The 15,685-nt window shown below is 38.2% G+C and overlaps 1 protein-coding gene across 2 annotated transcripts in view; it reads left to right on the forward strand.

Annotated features, from left to right (window-relative positions):
• Nucleotides 1-689: 689 nt before the first annotated feature.
• LOC136676644 (dynamin-1-like) overlaps nt 690-15,685 on the forward strand; it is a 30,355-nt gene continuing 15,359 nt past the window's right edge. For both annotated transcript variants that reach the window (XM_066653770.1, XM_066653771.1), the window contains exons 1-15: nt 690-1,036; nt 4,628-4,701; nt 4,955-5,104; nt 7,049-7,252; nt 7,904-8,002; nt 9,525-9,685; nt 9,844-9,986; nt 10,704-10,839; nt 11,433-11,500; nt 11,661-11,799; nt 12,012-12,098; nt 12,300-12,370; nt 12,654-12,705; nt 13,161-13,172; nt 14,441-14,554. In XM_066653770.1, coding sequence (XP_066509867.1) covers nt 876-1,036; nt 4,628-4,701; nt 4,955-5,104; nt 7,049-7,252; nt 7,904-8,002; nt 9,525-9,685; nt 9,844-9,986; nt 10,704-10,839; nt 11,433-11,500; nt 11,661-11,799; nt 12,012-12,098; nt 12,300-12,370; nt 12,654-12,705; nt 13,161-13,172; nt 14,441-14,554 — 1,671 coding nt within the window. In that variant the 5' untranslated portion in view covers nt 690-875. The remainder of the gene's footprint in view (nt 1,037-4,627; nt 4,702-4,954; nt 5,105-7,048; nt 7,253-7,903; nt 8,003-9,524; nt 9,686-9,843; nt 9,987-10,703; nt 10,840-11,432; nt 11,501-11,660; nt 11,800-12,011; nt 12,099-12,299; nt 12,371-12,653; nt 12,706-13,160; nt 13,173-14,440; nt 14,555-15,685) is intronic.

Below are 15,685 nucleotides of genomic sequence, written 5' to 3' on the forward strand. Positions count from 1 at the left end.
TTTAATAATTATAGCTTTAAGATAAAAATTGTTTTACACAATTGTTATGCTATGAATGCATTTTCAAAACATACCCAGTAAACAAGGAACGTCCCTGGACGTTCAAAATAGTTCTAAAAGTAGTCTGTCCGTCAAGGACATATTTTAAACGTCAGTGGACGTCCAAAACGCGTTTTATACAAGTAATTTATTTCGGGACCAATTAATAACGTCAATGGACGTCCAAAATACGTCTAATAGTCGTCTTTTCAATGTCTCTGTTTGGACGTCTTTTCAACTTTCAACCTTAAGAGAGCGTTGATTAGACGGCAGTCATTACGTTATTTCAACGTTGAATCAACGGCTAATTGTTTACTGGTTTACTCGATATCCCTTTCTTATATATATATATATATATATATATATATATATATATATAGTATGATATGCTATAATGGTATTAAATCCCCCAGAGAGTCTCCTATATTAATTTACAAAAATGTGATGTTATGAAATACTCAGTTCTGCAGGATTAAAAAAAATACATTTTGTATTCTTTAACCTCGTGTCTCCATTTGCAGCGCAAAAACAGGAAATAAACTACATCGCCCAGAATTCCACAGCGTTCAATGTTTAATAGCTGCGCCCCTAGAGGTAAATAGTAAGAAGTGCTGGATACCGGCCTCACACTAACGGAGGAGACGGTGAGCTTTCAGAGCCCAGAGCCACGGCTGCAAAGAACAGAGGCACAGAGGGATCCTGCTGCACTTATGGTCCTCTGTAAAGGTGAAAAACAGGCTGCTGTGGTCAGCGCTGAGCAGGGCCTGCCAGGAGGACCTTTGTAAAGGCTTTTCCCCCCTATTCGTTGTTAAACTGAAGACAATTCCCCTGTGAAGATGGGCAATCGGGGAATGGAGGATCTGATTCCTCTGGTGAACAAGCTGCAGGATGCCTTCTCTGCCATCGGACAAAATGCAAATCTGGACCTTCCCCAGATTGCAGTGGTCGGGGGTCAGAGCGCAGGGAAAAGCTCGGTTCTGGAGAACTTCGTTGGGAAGTAAGTGAATACCAGGAGCGTGGTTGCGTGAATATTCAAGGCTTTAAAGAGGCAACCAGCTCACAGATTTACCTGAAACACCTTTATTTAAAAAGGGCCTTTTCATTTGTAGTGAACAGAACTGAGCGCCTTTTTATTTTACGAATCTGTTCAAAATGGGTTTATATCGCGTCAAAACAGGGTTTCACTTTCGTTGCAAATGATTAAAGAAACGCTTTGCAGTACAACACAGAACCTTTTGTGCATATAGTGTGGATTGTTTGGGAATATCCTTCAGTTGGTTTTCATGCAAGGTACGTCGTTAAATTCATAGCTATTCACTCTGTATTTTAGGTCCTTGCCTGTTAGCACTGATATAAGCGGTGCTATAACCACTGTAAATGTTGGCTACCGACACATGCGCATTAATAAAGAAGCCTATTGGGGGCTTAATCCAGCGTGAAATGCATGAATAGTAGTCTCCTGATGACAGCTGGATCTACTAACCAATCATTAACAGTTGAACAGGACTGGGCTGTGAGCTGTCAGGGTGCTGTAGAGTGTATAACACCAGTAATAGTTAACATGGTCATAGGTGTGTTCAAATTCTCCGGAAGACTGGTTATAGAGCAGGTTCAGTATGATCTGAGATGGAAATGAGCCAGGAGGATGGATGGATCTCCTGGTTGGTGCTTGGTTGGAGATCACACTGGGCGTAGCTCGACATCATTGGGTCTGAGCATCATGGCTCCACTGCTTTGACCAATATCATTGTTTCTTTGGCATGTTTGACCTTTTAGGCATCTGACTGTATGAAGGCGTGGTTTGACACCACTGTGATTGTCATTCTGCTGGATCCGTCAGTGCAGCACGTAGCCTGCGCAAATGAGGAAGGGATGAGGGTGAGGGGGTTGAGGCAGTGGGGGTGAAGTGGAAAAGGAGGAGGAGGAGAGAGTGAGAAAAAGATGAGGTGTGGGGGGTTGGGCTGGATATATAAGCGTTAGTGCAATCATGTGTCACCATGTCAATATAATATAGGGCCTATATATCTTATAGACTTGATCTTCTTAACCCATTAATGTTAAGAACTAATTAACGGGGTCCATGTGTTCTCTGAGTTTAAAAAGCATATTGTTTACAAGAATTTACAGGTTTATTTTAACAGAACAAAAAGATTGTCGTGTTTACTGACATTAAGGTACATTTTACACAGTATAATAGTATTTCAAGAGCACTGAAGCCCTGCCTGTTTCTTTATAAACAGAGCATAATTAGCCCTGTCTACATTAGTAGATGCTCATCTAAAATTAAATTTCTTATTTTTTAGGCATATTTTCTTTAGAGGTTTCCTCCGGGTGCTCCGGTTTCCTCCCACAGTCCAAAAACACACGTTGCAGGTGGATTGGCGACTCGAAAGTGTTTGTAGGTGTGAGTGTGTGAGTGAATGTGTGTGTGTGTGTTGCCCTGTGAAGGACTGGCGTCCCCTCCAGGGTGTATTCCCGCCTTGCACCCGATGATTCCAGGTAGGCTCTGGACCCCCCGCGACCCTAAATTGGATAAGCGGTTACAGATAATGGATGGATGGATTTTCTTTAGACCACTTAAACAAGACCACAGAGTACAGCTGGTCTTTTGTGGTTTCAGGACCAAGGACAGTTCTCTATTTATTTGTCATGGAAAGAATCAGATCTGGGAGACACAATGCCATCATCTGCACTGGCTCCAGATGTTTCCTAATTAGATGTGGCCCTGTTATTAATAACTAATATGTTTTTGGTTTCACTTAGGGACTGCAAAACATTTCATTTTATGCACACAGAGTGGGCATTATAAGGCAAGCACAGACCCCCCCCCCCACCCCATGCCACCCCCACCCCCAAATAAACACACACAGTCCCCCAAAAAGCATATGGTCATACCAGCTACCAGCTTCTAGTCCCTCCTCCTGCACTCTACACAACACAGACATCTTTGTGCAGCTTTGGACAGCTCTGTGCCATCCAGAAAGAGCCCAGACGCCAGAGTCTTTGCTGTAATGTGGTTGTGGTCACTGCTCTCTCTTCTCTTTTTTCTGGCTCTCCATTGTATCCTCTCAGGTTCAGAGTGACCACAGCTCTATGCTCCTGCTGCCACATTCTCTTGTGCTACAATCAGGCCCTTTGATTGGCAGAAAAATGGGGGCTGTTGTTCATTTTCAAAAAGGGAAAAGGGCTGAGGATGCCACCAGATTAATAAATATATATTTATATTTGAACATAAATAACTGCATGATAGCTGCTCTTCATTCAAAATGTATATTCATTGTAATGAATTTAGGGAGCTCAGCTATTATTTCTGTCTGTTGCAGGCCTATCATTTGTGAAGATAATGGCTAGATATTCAGATTTTTTTCTGAAAACAATAGGATTGTGATACAGTTAGCCATATTGGAAGATGTAGTAATTTATCAAGTAAGTGAAGAAAGTGAAGTACTTTATAATAGTGGATTAAAAAATGTGAAATTGCATTATGGACTTAACACTGAAAGACATCAAAGCATTTGAATGACTGCTACAGATAGAAGAGCTGAAGAGCTTTGCTGTGAAAATGTGTGTGGGTGGGTTTGTGTTGTGTGTCTGTGTGTGTGTGTGTGTGTGTGTGTGTGTGTGTTTGTGTGTGTGTGTGTGTGTGTGTGTGTGTTTGTGTGTGTGTGTGTGTGTGTGTTTGTGTGTATGTGTGTGTGTGTTTGCATAAGAGAGAGAGGGGGGTGAGAGGAAGAAAGAGATAGAATGAAGAGAGAGTGATTCAGTGAGTGTGTTTAATTAGACAAAGTTGTCACACTGTAGCATGTTTATCTGCAGTGCTGCGTATGCCGTGCCCAGGATGTATAACAACAATACACCACATATTTTGATGTGATTTGCATGCCATCTCTATCAACCACACACCACCCACACACACAAGTACACAAATACATAAACTCACTGGACCCAGTTTGGAGGTTCCTTTCCAACTAGATGTTCATTAACAGTTACAAACTCACACATCACTGGAGAAAGCCATTCTTCTACCCAGACAGAAAAAAATGAGCTGTAACATAGTCTTATGCTTTATCAAACTGCTGTTAATATGAATAAGTCCTTTCTTGGCAGCATTTACAACCTATTGATTCTACAGTTTCTATGTTCATCCTAATGAAAAATGTAAATATATGGACATGCAATGCAACTGTAAATCTGATGCTTCTGATACATAGAGCATTCTTTATAAAGATCCCAGTGTGTAGGTACTTCAGGTGCTGTTCATTGGTTTCTAATATTATTGTCTTCTGACTCAACACTTTATTTTTATTCTCAATGTACACCACGGGGAGGCAGAAAATGCTGGAGTAATCTTTTAATATGCTGAAGATGTTTAACACAACACAAAGATTTGTTGCCCAAATTGTGCAAAGCATCCTAAATGCACCATATGGAATGCTATTACCAGCAAGTGTTTGTATTATTGCATAACCTTTAGAATATTTACAGCTTTTCCTGAATCTAATGAACTCTATGCCATAAATAGTAATAACTACTGGACTGATTACCATGTTAAGGATTAGAATCAAACCCCTGTCCTGTCCACTTTAAGGGATTTCCTGCCCCGAGGATCTGGCATTGTCACTCGTCGCCCCCTTGTGTTGCAACTCATCAACTGCCCCACAGGTAAAAACATAATAAAACCGCCATTATCTCTAGTGAGAGCTGTGGTCAGTTGTGGATAATACGTACAGTTAAACATGCATGAAGAGGCTTTAAAATGTGTTTAAAGAAGCTAGAGAATATATAGCACTTCCTCTTTATAGCACTCCTGTCTACTCTAACAGCAGTTTGTCTTGATTTATGTTGTTTATCACATTACAAACCTTTACCACTGGTTCCATAAAATTTTATGTATGAAATCTTGACTGATTTGTAGAGTATGCTGAGTTCCTCCACTGCAAAGGGAAGAAGTTCACAGATTTTGATGAGGTGCGTCAGGAGATTGAAGCAGAGACTGACCGCATCACTGGTCAGAACAAGGGCATCTCTCCAGTCCCCATTAACCTAAGAGTATATTCCCCTCATGGTAAGGCTTGATGAAACTGACACGCACTCATAACCAGTGGTTTAACTTCCAGCAATGCACATGGACCAGTTGCAGGCCAATGGCATGGAAGGAGGTCCATGGTGTGCCACTCACTTTGCTTAAAACCATCATTTATGGGTGTGAAAATGTAATTTTCTGCTAAATCTAACACACACTTTCTATTTATATGCAGTTTAACTTGCAGTGGAAAAAAATAAAATAAAACTTGCCACACATTTTATGTCAAATGCAGAAAATGGGCAATAATTGAAAATTAATATTAAAATGGAAGAAGTGTGTAGAGGATTTCATCAAATAAACAACATTTTTCATTTTTCTGGGGGCCACAGAAATGTTAATTTGCGAATGTATTATACATTAAGCAATCAGCAAGTGTGCACGATGAAAATCCCAGATAATAAAAACGGTTTCTTGAAATGATCTGATACCTGTATAATAATAATTATATTCTAAGAAGCATGTGTGATTGATTCCACTTTGTCCAGAACACATTCTGTGACACAACAGCATGAGGAAGGGAAAATGGCTGTTGTGTAGGCTTCATTAGTTTTTATGTGATGATGCTTTTAGGAAGGTTTTACTAGCCAAGGGGAAGTTATTCCCACCCACACGTACATGTATCTTGAGTGCTTAAAAGTGTGAGATACTCCTGCTTGGGATAAAAACGTGTATTTTGAGTCCTTGTGGCTAAAGTAATGTACTTTTTATTAGCCGACATTAAACATGTAACAATAGCAGGTAAACAAGCAAATTACGGTGAACATTTTGACTCACTGAAGGTAATTTTTGTGTCTGGGCCCCTTTTATTTGTTTTTAAATAAATCTCTTAGCTATGCCACTGCACACAACTGAGTCTGACAGGGAGCTCTCTGAAGCATACAAGGTGCAGCTTTGCTAATTTAGCGCTAATCTCCCCAGCAGTGAGCACGCCCACGCACACATCAACAGAGCCATGAAACAGCTCCATGAGTTTGCCATTGTTTTGCTGCAGAGAAACCACAAATATCTTTAAGAAAAAGCACACTGCCACTTTTCTTTTTTACAGAAACATATTGATATTTTGAGCATTTGTAGTTGATATAGTACAGATTTGATATTTAAATTTTAAAGCTCTTGAGCTATTAGTGATTTAGTCATTTGATTCTGTTGCTTTTACTATAATGATTAATTTCACATTACATCACTGTGGATGATGCTTTAGAACAATTTAATAATGCAGAAATATTAAACTGCTCAATAAGAAAACTGTTTAATAGGTAGCTACTAGGCTACATAACAGGAGAAGGTACACGTTACAGCATGCCCTTTGATAACCAGACTAGTTTAGACCCAGAAACAGATTCTTGCTGAGCAAAGTGCCAAGCAAAATCACTGTTCATTTAGAAAGTCAAAAGGTTGGAAAAAGGGCAAAAGTCCAAAAAGGCATTCACAAAGTTCAAGAATCTAAGAAAACAAGATCCAAAAATCAGAAGATAAAAAGCAAGACAATAGGAAAAAAACACCATAAATAAGAGAAAAAACCTTGCTCTAATTGAAGCTGAGCTAACAAAATCTTGCAGAGTACTGATGTTAGGGAGATACTTTTTTAAAGCTAACGATCATGTGCAGGTTAATGCAATGAGTCTTATTATGAGAACCCTTCAGAACTCTGGGCATGAGAACATCTCAAGTCCAGAGTGGGAAGGGCTCTTTGTAGTAGTCACACACTGTGAGTGAGTCAGTTAATGAGTGTGTGTTCAGGATTTCAGGATAGTTTTACTACAAGATGAAACTGGATTGATCTGTCTTTCCCTTTGAAATACAATGCAATTCCTTTTGACATTGTCTCAATGCCAAAACCAGATCCAGAACAGTACTAACTCCAAGATCTACAACCTCTATACAATCAATAGCTGCTAATAAATGTCATTCCTTCCCATCCAGTCCTGAATCTAACTCTGGTGGACTTGCCTGGAATGACCAAAGTGCCAGTGGGAGACCAACCGACTGATATCGAGTTCCAGATCAAGGACATGCTCATGCAGTTTGTTACCAAGGATAACTGCTTGCTGCTGGCTGTCTCGCCTGCCAACTCTGATCTCGCCAATTCTGACGCCCTCAAGATCGCCAAGGAAGTGGACCCTCAAGGTGTGAGCTAAACTTAGACCAGAGCTCAAGTTTATATCAGTGTGTTTTGATGTACATTATTGGAGACATCTGGCATTAGGTTGCCACTTGCCTTTAAACAGCCAGATTTAATGGACATCTACAGGAAATAAATGCAAGCACTCTGGATTTTTCTGGGGTAGAGTTGAGTGAAATCAAAGACAGTTATTTTCATCCTTCATGAAAGATGCAGCATGGATATGAATCTGTCCTCCTCGAGCCATAAATAGACAGAAACTCAGAAAAACGCAAGTTCTCTGGCTTTCTGGGACATGTGTTTGCAACAAGTCAATAATGAAATATTCTCACAATTAGATTCTTGTGAGTATAACCACATGTTGCCACATGTTGTTAAACATGGTAACTTTATAGTAATAATCTTATAGCATGGAACTTTGGAACACAATTTTTTGTCAAATATTTGAGAATTTATATTGCTCTATTCTTTTAATTGATAAAATTGATTGAAGTTGTATGTAAACAAAAAAAAAAAGAAAAAGAAAAAGAGAACTATGATCAGAGGCGATGTATTAGTGATGCTGATATTTTTTGTATATTTTTGCTCATTTTTTATTTTTGAAGGTGTGAATATAAATAACATTACCTACAAATGTCTTTATATCTTCTGGGCAGGTCTAAGAACGATTGGTGTCATCACAAAATTAGACCTTATGGATGAGGGCACAGACGCTCGTGATATCTTGGAAAATAAACTTCTTCCTTTGCGCAGAGGTAAAACTCAGTCACAAGAACACATTCTGTTCACTCTGTCCAGTCTGGTTACTATAAATATTTTTTCTGTGCGTCATCTTTGAGTAGGCAATTTATTTTAGATCGCCACTTTAGGTGCACTTAGTTCACTTGTTGCTCTCAGAGAACAAGTCCATTCTTTAATGGAAATGGTTTCCCAGGTGATATAACCCTCAGTGATGTTCTCTGAGTCTTAATTGCCCAATAATGTATTACTGGGTTATTCTCAGAACTTGTACCTGGGAGTCGTGGGGTCACTGCAGTTTGTACTTCTTCATTCATCTATAATGACATTATTATATTACTATATAGTCCAGTGGAGATTTTAACGGGACAGGCCATTCAGGCAGGAAGCACAGAAATTCAGATTTTTTCTGGGCTTATTGTAACTATTTTAAAACAAGAATAAAGCCAGACCGCCATTAGCAATATAGCCATTGTCACAGAGGTGTTTCTGGCATTTCATAAACAGGAAAGCCCAAAATAAATATCCTTGTCATTGGAAGGTCTGGAGAAGCTTCATATCAATGTCTTTGTTTACATGTGGTTTTTATTTTGTGATTGTGCTGTACAGAGAATATAGACGGCAGGACTAATAAATTCAGAAATGAAAAAAGGAGCACAGATTTTTTTTCATAATATATAACAATGGCATCAGTGATTTTCTTGTTCATTTTATTCAGAAAGAAATATTAGATGATCTACCACCAAAGAATACCAAGAGCATTTTGTTGATTTTAAGAATAACAATTAATATTTATTAAATTTAACTTGTTAGAGTAAAGTATGTGAATTTAATGTGTCTGTGCACAGCTATATGGAGTTTATAAAGACACTAATGCCACAAAATGTCTCCAAACCACTTCCCTTTACAATATTTCAGACAAAGACACACACTCACATGAAGTAAGACAAATTCAGCAGTCCTCCTCTCTCTGTGAGATATAATACATGTGTAAATGTTGCTGAGTTCCAAGCCGGCCTGCTGAGCTTGTGAAAAATTGAGCATCTTATCTAATGCAGAGTCAAACCCAGCACCAGAAACACACAAAAACAGAGTGTGTTCCTGTTTTATGTCCTATTATTTATTTATATGAAATGCTATATGACACCATCAACCTCCACTGGGAGATAACGCTGTATTTGAGGCTCTGAGCTCTTTCTTGAGTTACTGAATTGCGATACACCCACGGACGAAGCCATGATTCACACCAAAGAACCTATTGGTTTGCCGGTGGGAACGTGCAGAATGTTTCCAAATTTAGTTCACGAACTGGAACCGTTCCCTTGTTGGTGGAAAATCACTATGTGAAATATGGCTGAACTTACAACAGATGGTGAAATAACTTCCTATGTGCATTTCAACCTTAGGAGTCAGTCAGTCAGTAAATGCAAATGCTACTTCTAGGCTGGCCCCTGATTTTAAACCCCCTGCTGTAAGACATATTCCTATACCATATTATTTTCATCAGCAGTTCACTCTGATATTTTCTGCCCCCTATAGGCTACATTGGAGTAGTAAACCGTAGTCAGAAGGATATTGATGGCAAAAAGGACATCACTGCTGCCATGGCAGCTGAGAGGAAGTTTTTCCTCACTCACCCAGCCTACCGTCACCTGGCTGAACGCATGGGAACACCTTACCTGCAGAAAGCCCTCAATCAGGTACAAAAACATCTACTCACCATAAAGTACTTCATAAATGAATGATTATCTATGATAAATGGTTATCTGATATATACTACAGTTTGATAAGTATACAATTAGATTTACTTGTTTAATACACTCATTGAACTGATAAGTTGATTTTTCTCTGCTTATAGCAACTGACCAACCACATTCGAGACACACTGCCAGGGCTGAGGAACAAGCTGCAGAGCCAGCTGCTGTCCATTGAAAAGGAGGTGGAAGAGTACAAACACTTCCGGCCGGATGATCCGTCTCGCAAGACCAAAGCCCTGCTACAGTGAGTCTGATCTCTGTGTCTCGGCTTCACCATTTCAAGCAGCACTTGAAAGTACATGTGTAATAAATGTGTGCATTTGTTTTTAAATATGGAGCCCAGACACAGAACATAGAGTGGTAATTTAAAGGAGCTTTACAACCAGTAAGTAGCAAACAATATTTATGAAAGTGATTAAATAATTATTTTTTACACTGCCACTTACATCAAGATTTAAACAGCTTTGCAAGTCCCTGAATTAACTAGTTTATACCCCATAGAGTGTGTGTCCCCTCATAGTGGCAGCCATGTTTATATTTTTACTCTTGAATCTATGATTCATTCAGGCCACTCGGTGTTAGTATAATGCTATGGGAGTATCACTGGAGAAAATGACTGATTGTTGCTATAAAGGGAAGCATATTAGTAACAAAAATGTGCACTGTGCATTTTTTAAACTATTTACTTTTTAATATTTCCGAATTGCTAGAGAAATGGCAGGCTAAATAATACTGGAATCAACTATTTAAAGGTGGGTCTGCTCAGGCATTGTACAAAAGAAGCCCTTTAACACTTATTTTTAACATTAACTTTACATCCTTATTTTTACATAAGTAAGTGTTTGTATTCTAACACATCTCAGACATACATTTTTTTATCTTTCATTTTCAATACAAACATGGCTAAGGTCAGCGCACATATGCACACATTCCTGACAATTGCTGCTTTTCCCCCTTATAGGATGGTTCAGCAGTTTGCTGTGGACTTTGAGAAGTGTATTGAGGGCTCTGGGGATCAGATTGACACGTATGAACTGTCAGGAGGAGCCAGAATCAACCGCATCTTCCATGAGCGCTTCCCCTTTGAGCTGGTCAAGGTGATCCTCTTTACATATGATGTACAGTTGTCTGCAAATGATTCATCCTTAAATTAATTAACCACACCCCCGCCCTACACACATACTTTCTGCTGCTACACATACTTTCAGACCCATAATGTTCAGATTCATAATGTCTTCTCAGAGTGTAAGAATAGATGGAAACCCCTTTTCAGGGGATTTCACATTTCTCCTGTTTCTCAAAGCTTTTAGTGCTGTATATGTGATTGGAGCAGTTTGAGTGGTCTTGCCTATTTAAATGTGTTTGTTATGAGTCCAGATATCTGTACATTTTTAAATAATGATTTGAATTTCAGCTCGAGAAAATCCTATATTCCTTACTGATTTTCTTCTAATTTCACCTTTCTTTATGCAAGTGCATTGTCTTATTTCTAATATCTTCAGTATATCGCCTGAAACCAAACCAATTATAATAGCCCTTGGAGATAAATTAATGAGAATTAATTGTAATCTAGGTTGGTGTCTAATTTTTGCTGTAGTGCAGCACAGAGAAACATATTTAAGCTGTGTACTAAAAATTAAAATAAGGGGTTTAAAATGGCATTGTTTATTTGTGGCTTTTGATTGTGTAGATGGAATTTGATGAGAAAGAGTTGCGGAAGGAGATCAGCTACGCTATTAAGAACATCCATGGTATCAGGTGGGTCGTCCCTCTCACACACAAATTAATTTAAGTTCTATAGTTAGTTGTTGTAGTAGTGAAGAGAGCAACACAGACACTATTATAATAGCTCAGTAATTTAACTAAGTCTCTCTCTCTCTCTCTCTCTCCCACTCTCTCTCTCTATCGTGTTACTCAGGACTGGTCTCTTTACCCCAGACATGGCCTTTGAGACAATTGTAAAGAGACAGATTGGTAAGATTAAAGAACCATGTCAGAAGTGTGTGGACTTGGTGATCACTGAGCTGGTGAATACAGTCAGGCAGTGCACTAAGAAGGTAAATCTGCTTTTGTAAAGCTTTATTATATACCTTTCCCTGTGAGCTGTTTTATAACTTTGCCAACAAAATGTTTGAGAATAAATAAACTATAATTGATAATATTTTTTACATTTTATCCTAAAAAGGATAGTTACTTAGCCCCAAAAAGGATAGTCACATATCTGCTGATACTTAGTTCACAGAGCAAGTATCTGTGTTTGTGAATACAGCTGGCTCAATACCCAATGCTGAGGGAGGAGATGGAGAGGATTGTCACACAGCACATCCGTGACAGGGAGAGTCGTACCAAGGACCAGGTAGAATCTTATCTGCTTTTAATCTACCCAAATTATACCTAATGCATATCTAACTGTTTATAGAACTGGATTTTAAAAGGATGGACAATCTCTTTACATGGGCCAGTACATAACTGCTTATTAAATACATTATATAGTACTTATGATGCAAGAAAAATAAATACGTTATGACAATTTCTTATTTTGTTATTTGTGGAATAGGTGATGCTTCTCATTGACATTGAACTGGCCTACATGAACACCAACCATGAGGATTTCATTGGGTTTGCCAAGTAAGACCATAATCTTTTAGGATTAAGCCTGCATCTAGATTATATTATGATGTCATACCAAAATAATGTCTGTGTGACAAACTTTCATGACAAATGGACCCAAATAATTTGAATTGAAACTACAGAACATTTCAGTATCATGCTTTGCTCTTGGATGTGCAGGACTACGTTATGTCAATGGCAAAATACACTATGGGTGAATAGTATATGACCCTTGGCTGAGGTTTGGTATTGTGAGTATATGATGTTCTGAACATCTGAACTGTTGTTATCTGTTCCTCAGTGCCCAGCAGAGAAGCAGTCAGATGAGTAAGAAGAAGGCTGCAGGAAACCAGGTAGGCCTCAGTGATAAGCCCACACTAAACAAACTCTGCAGACACATACATTTGGTTAAACAGCTGGCAAAGGTTTATGTCAAAAATTTAGCTAATGTGAGCATTATTCTGCATCAACTACCATTACTCACTGACTCATGGGCATGATAAAGTTCAAATGTCATGTTTGTTTGACATGCTAATGATAATGTCACTATACAGTTTCAGAGTTTTAAACTGTTCCACTAAGAGTACAGAACTAAGCTCTTAAAGACTGATTAGTAAAGTTTGAATGGAGAGATCTAGTGCTTTATTTTTCCTCTGGCAGTATTAGTGTTTGTTGCTTTCTTTTTTCCTCTCTCTCTCTCTCTCTCTCTCTCTCTCTCTCTCTCTCTACTGTGTTGAAGCTTATCTAATTACCTTTCTTAAACTCTCTCCTTTGCTTTTCCACTGTTGCTATGGCAATGGCACTACAGGATGAGATAATGGTAAGAATGCACAGAGTGTTGTCTGTATGCCCTGTATGTTTGTTTGTGTGTGTGTTTGTGATTGCTAATGGACCGGAGTATTTGCAAGGGCATTTAAACAAGGCTGATAAGCTGCCTAATATTCCTTTAAATAGCATCTCCATGTTTTAACTGTATAAATTGTATTCAAAAACACATACACCAGGGTATTTTAACCTCCAGATATGCATTTGGCCCTCTCTTTTTATGCTGCATTAATGTAGCACCCTTATAATGTAAATTGTCATACAAAAAAAACCTTAGAGTCTGGAATAGTGGCCCTGTGTGCTCCTGTGAACTTGAAACACAAGCAACAAGCAGTCTCCCCAACCTCAACCAAAATTGTTAAAAATACGTGAAAACATTACATATATATTTTCATATATTGTAGATATTAGAGATTGATAAATTGGTTATTATTAGAGAAATAATAATGTTGAAAAATAATCATCATTTACTGCACCTTAGATTTTGTCACACTATTGTGCAATGACAAAAAAATAATTCTATTCTAGTCTATATTAGTCTATTTTAATTAATCTATAAATCTATGGTTTAAAGCAATGACATGATTGCTGTTATATTGTTATAATAAAAGCAATAATACAATATATATATATATATATATATATATATATATATATATATATATATATATATATATAATATCATTAGTGGAGCAAACGGGCCAGCTTCTAATACAAGTTTACATCTATACTTAATTTTATAGTACATAGTATAATTTTACTTTTATTGCTGTCTTGGCACTGAAAAAATGTATGTCCAGATAAAATAAATAAAAATTTCACACCACGGTTAATGTGGTTGTCTGGCTGTGGGAACCCGCTAAATTAATCCAATTAATTTAAATACTAAACAATATTTTAAAATGCACTTTTGAGGTTCACCTTATATATAGTAGGAGTCCCTTTGGTTAAAATAGTTATTTATTGTGAAAATTGTTTGGTGCCATATGTTTCTTTTACAATAATTCTCTAAGTCTAACAATACATTTTTGTGTATTGTTACAAATAATTCTTAACAATACAATAATTCTTTGCCATATATGGTTTCTGTTACAATATTACTCTAAGTCTAACAATTCATCTAACCCTTCACCTTTGCCCTGACTTTGTTAGGTTAACCCTGGGTTTTCTCTACTGTTTCCTCTGAGGTCATGACATTTTGTCACAGAATCAAGAGCTGTAACTCAGTGCTGCACTAATCTTGTGTGACGTGCTTGTTTGTAGGTGATTAGGAAGGGCTGGCTAACCATCAATAACATTGGCATCATGAAGGGAGGAGCAAAAGAGTACTGGTTTGTGCTGACCGCTGAGACTCTGTCATGGTACAAAGATGACGAGGTGAGTCCCTTTCCCCACTACTCTCTCAAAGGTGACATTACGGGAAGGGAAGCATCTCATTTGTAGACAATACACTGAATATTTCTCATTAAGAGATTGTTCTAGTAATAGTCAGGTATCATATTATTTACTAGGCTGTTTAAACTAGACATTGTTTCTTGTTTAAAGAGATTTTATCTGGTTAAGTTAATCTTATCCAACTTCCAGATTGTTTTGCTTGGTTCCTGCACTATGTCTTGACAAAAGCCAAATAATAGGCTAAAAGAAATAAAATAATAAGACTTGATTAATCTGCATGAATTACTTTTTAATATACCTCTTTTTTTGCTGTGTACATGCTTTATTAACATACACTGAAGTCTCAAAGATCACTTATCATCTCCTGTTTACTTTCATGCTCCAGGGTTAGGGAGCGGTTCTAGTTGCCCTCACGCCGTCAAGCGCTGTGTATTTAGGCTATGTGTCTGAGAGCCCGCTTTCCCTGTGATTAATGCATTGGCTCTAATGTATTGTTTTGATTACGCTGTTTCCCTGGAAAGCGTTCAGCTGGTCTGAAGGCATCGAGTAGGTGAGGACAGTCTCTGTAGTGTGGAGATTTTCAGTGGATTAATTGAAGTGAATGCAGGAGCTCTATTTTTAGTACTGATTTTAGTGCAACATTGCAACTCTGCAGTGCTGTGATTAGGTGCATGTGTGCTACGGTACCTCCATGACCAGCCCCCACCCTGTGGCCTAGACAGCAGGCATGAAGTTGGGGTAGACCGGGCTGCTCTGGGCCTAAGGGAGGGGGGCATATGGTTTTCATTACCGTACATACCAGACTTTGAGTCTGCAAGCCCAACACTTCCACAAGTCTTTCTGAAGAAAAGCCCAACACTTCCTAAAGTCTCTCAGAAAGTTGGAGTAAATGGATAAAGCCTTTGTCTTCACAGATCAAAAAAGACAAAACGGTCTGGGAATATGTTGGATTGAAATGTAAAGTGCAAATCTATTGTATTTCAGAATTATTTACTTTTTAGAGTATTTTAAGATTTTTGTTAATGAATCAACCAAAATATTTTAAGTGTTAAACATGACAAAATGTACTGAATTTGCCTGTACACCTCATCAGCACAATCTTGTGTTTTATTT

Source organism: Hoplias malabaricus, chromosome X2, assembly GCF_029633855.1.
Source record: "Hoplias malabaricus isolate fHopMal1 chromosome X2, fHopMal1.hap1, whole genome shotgun sequence".
Classification (NCBI taxonomy): Eukaryota; Metazoa; Chordata; class Actinopteri; order Characiformes; family Erythrinidae; genus Hoplias; species Hoplias malabaricus.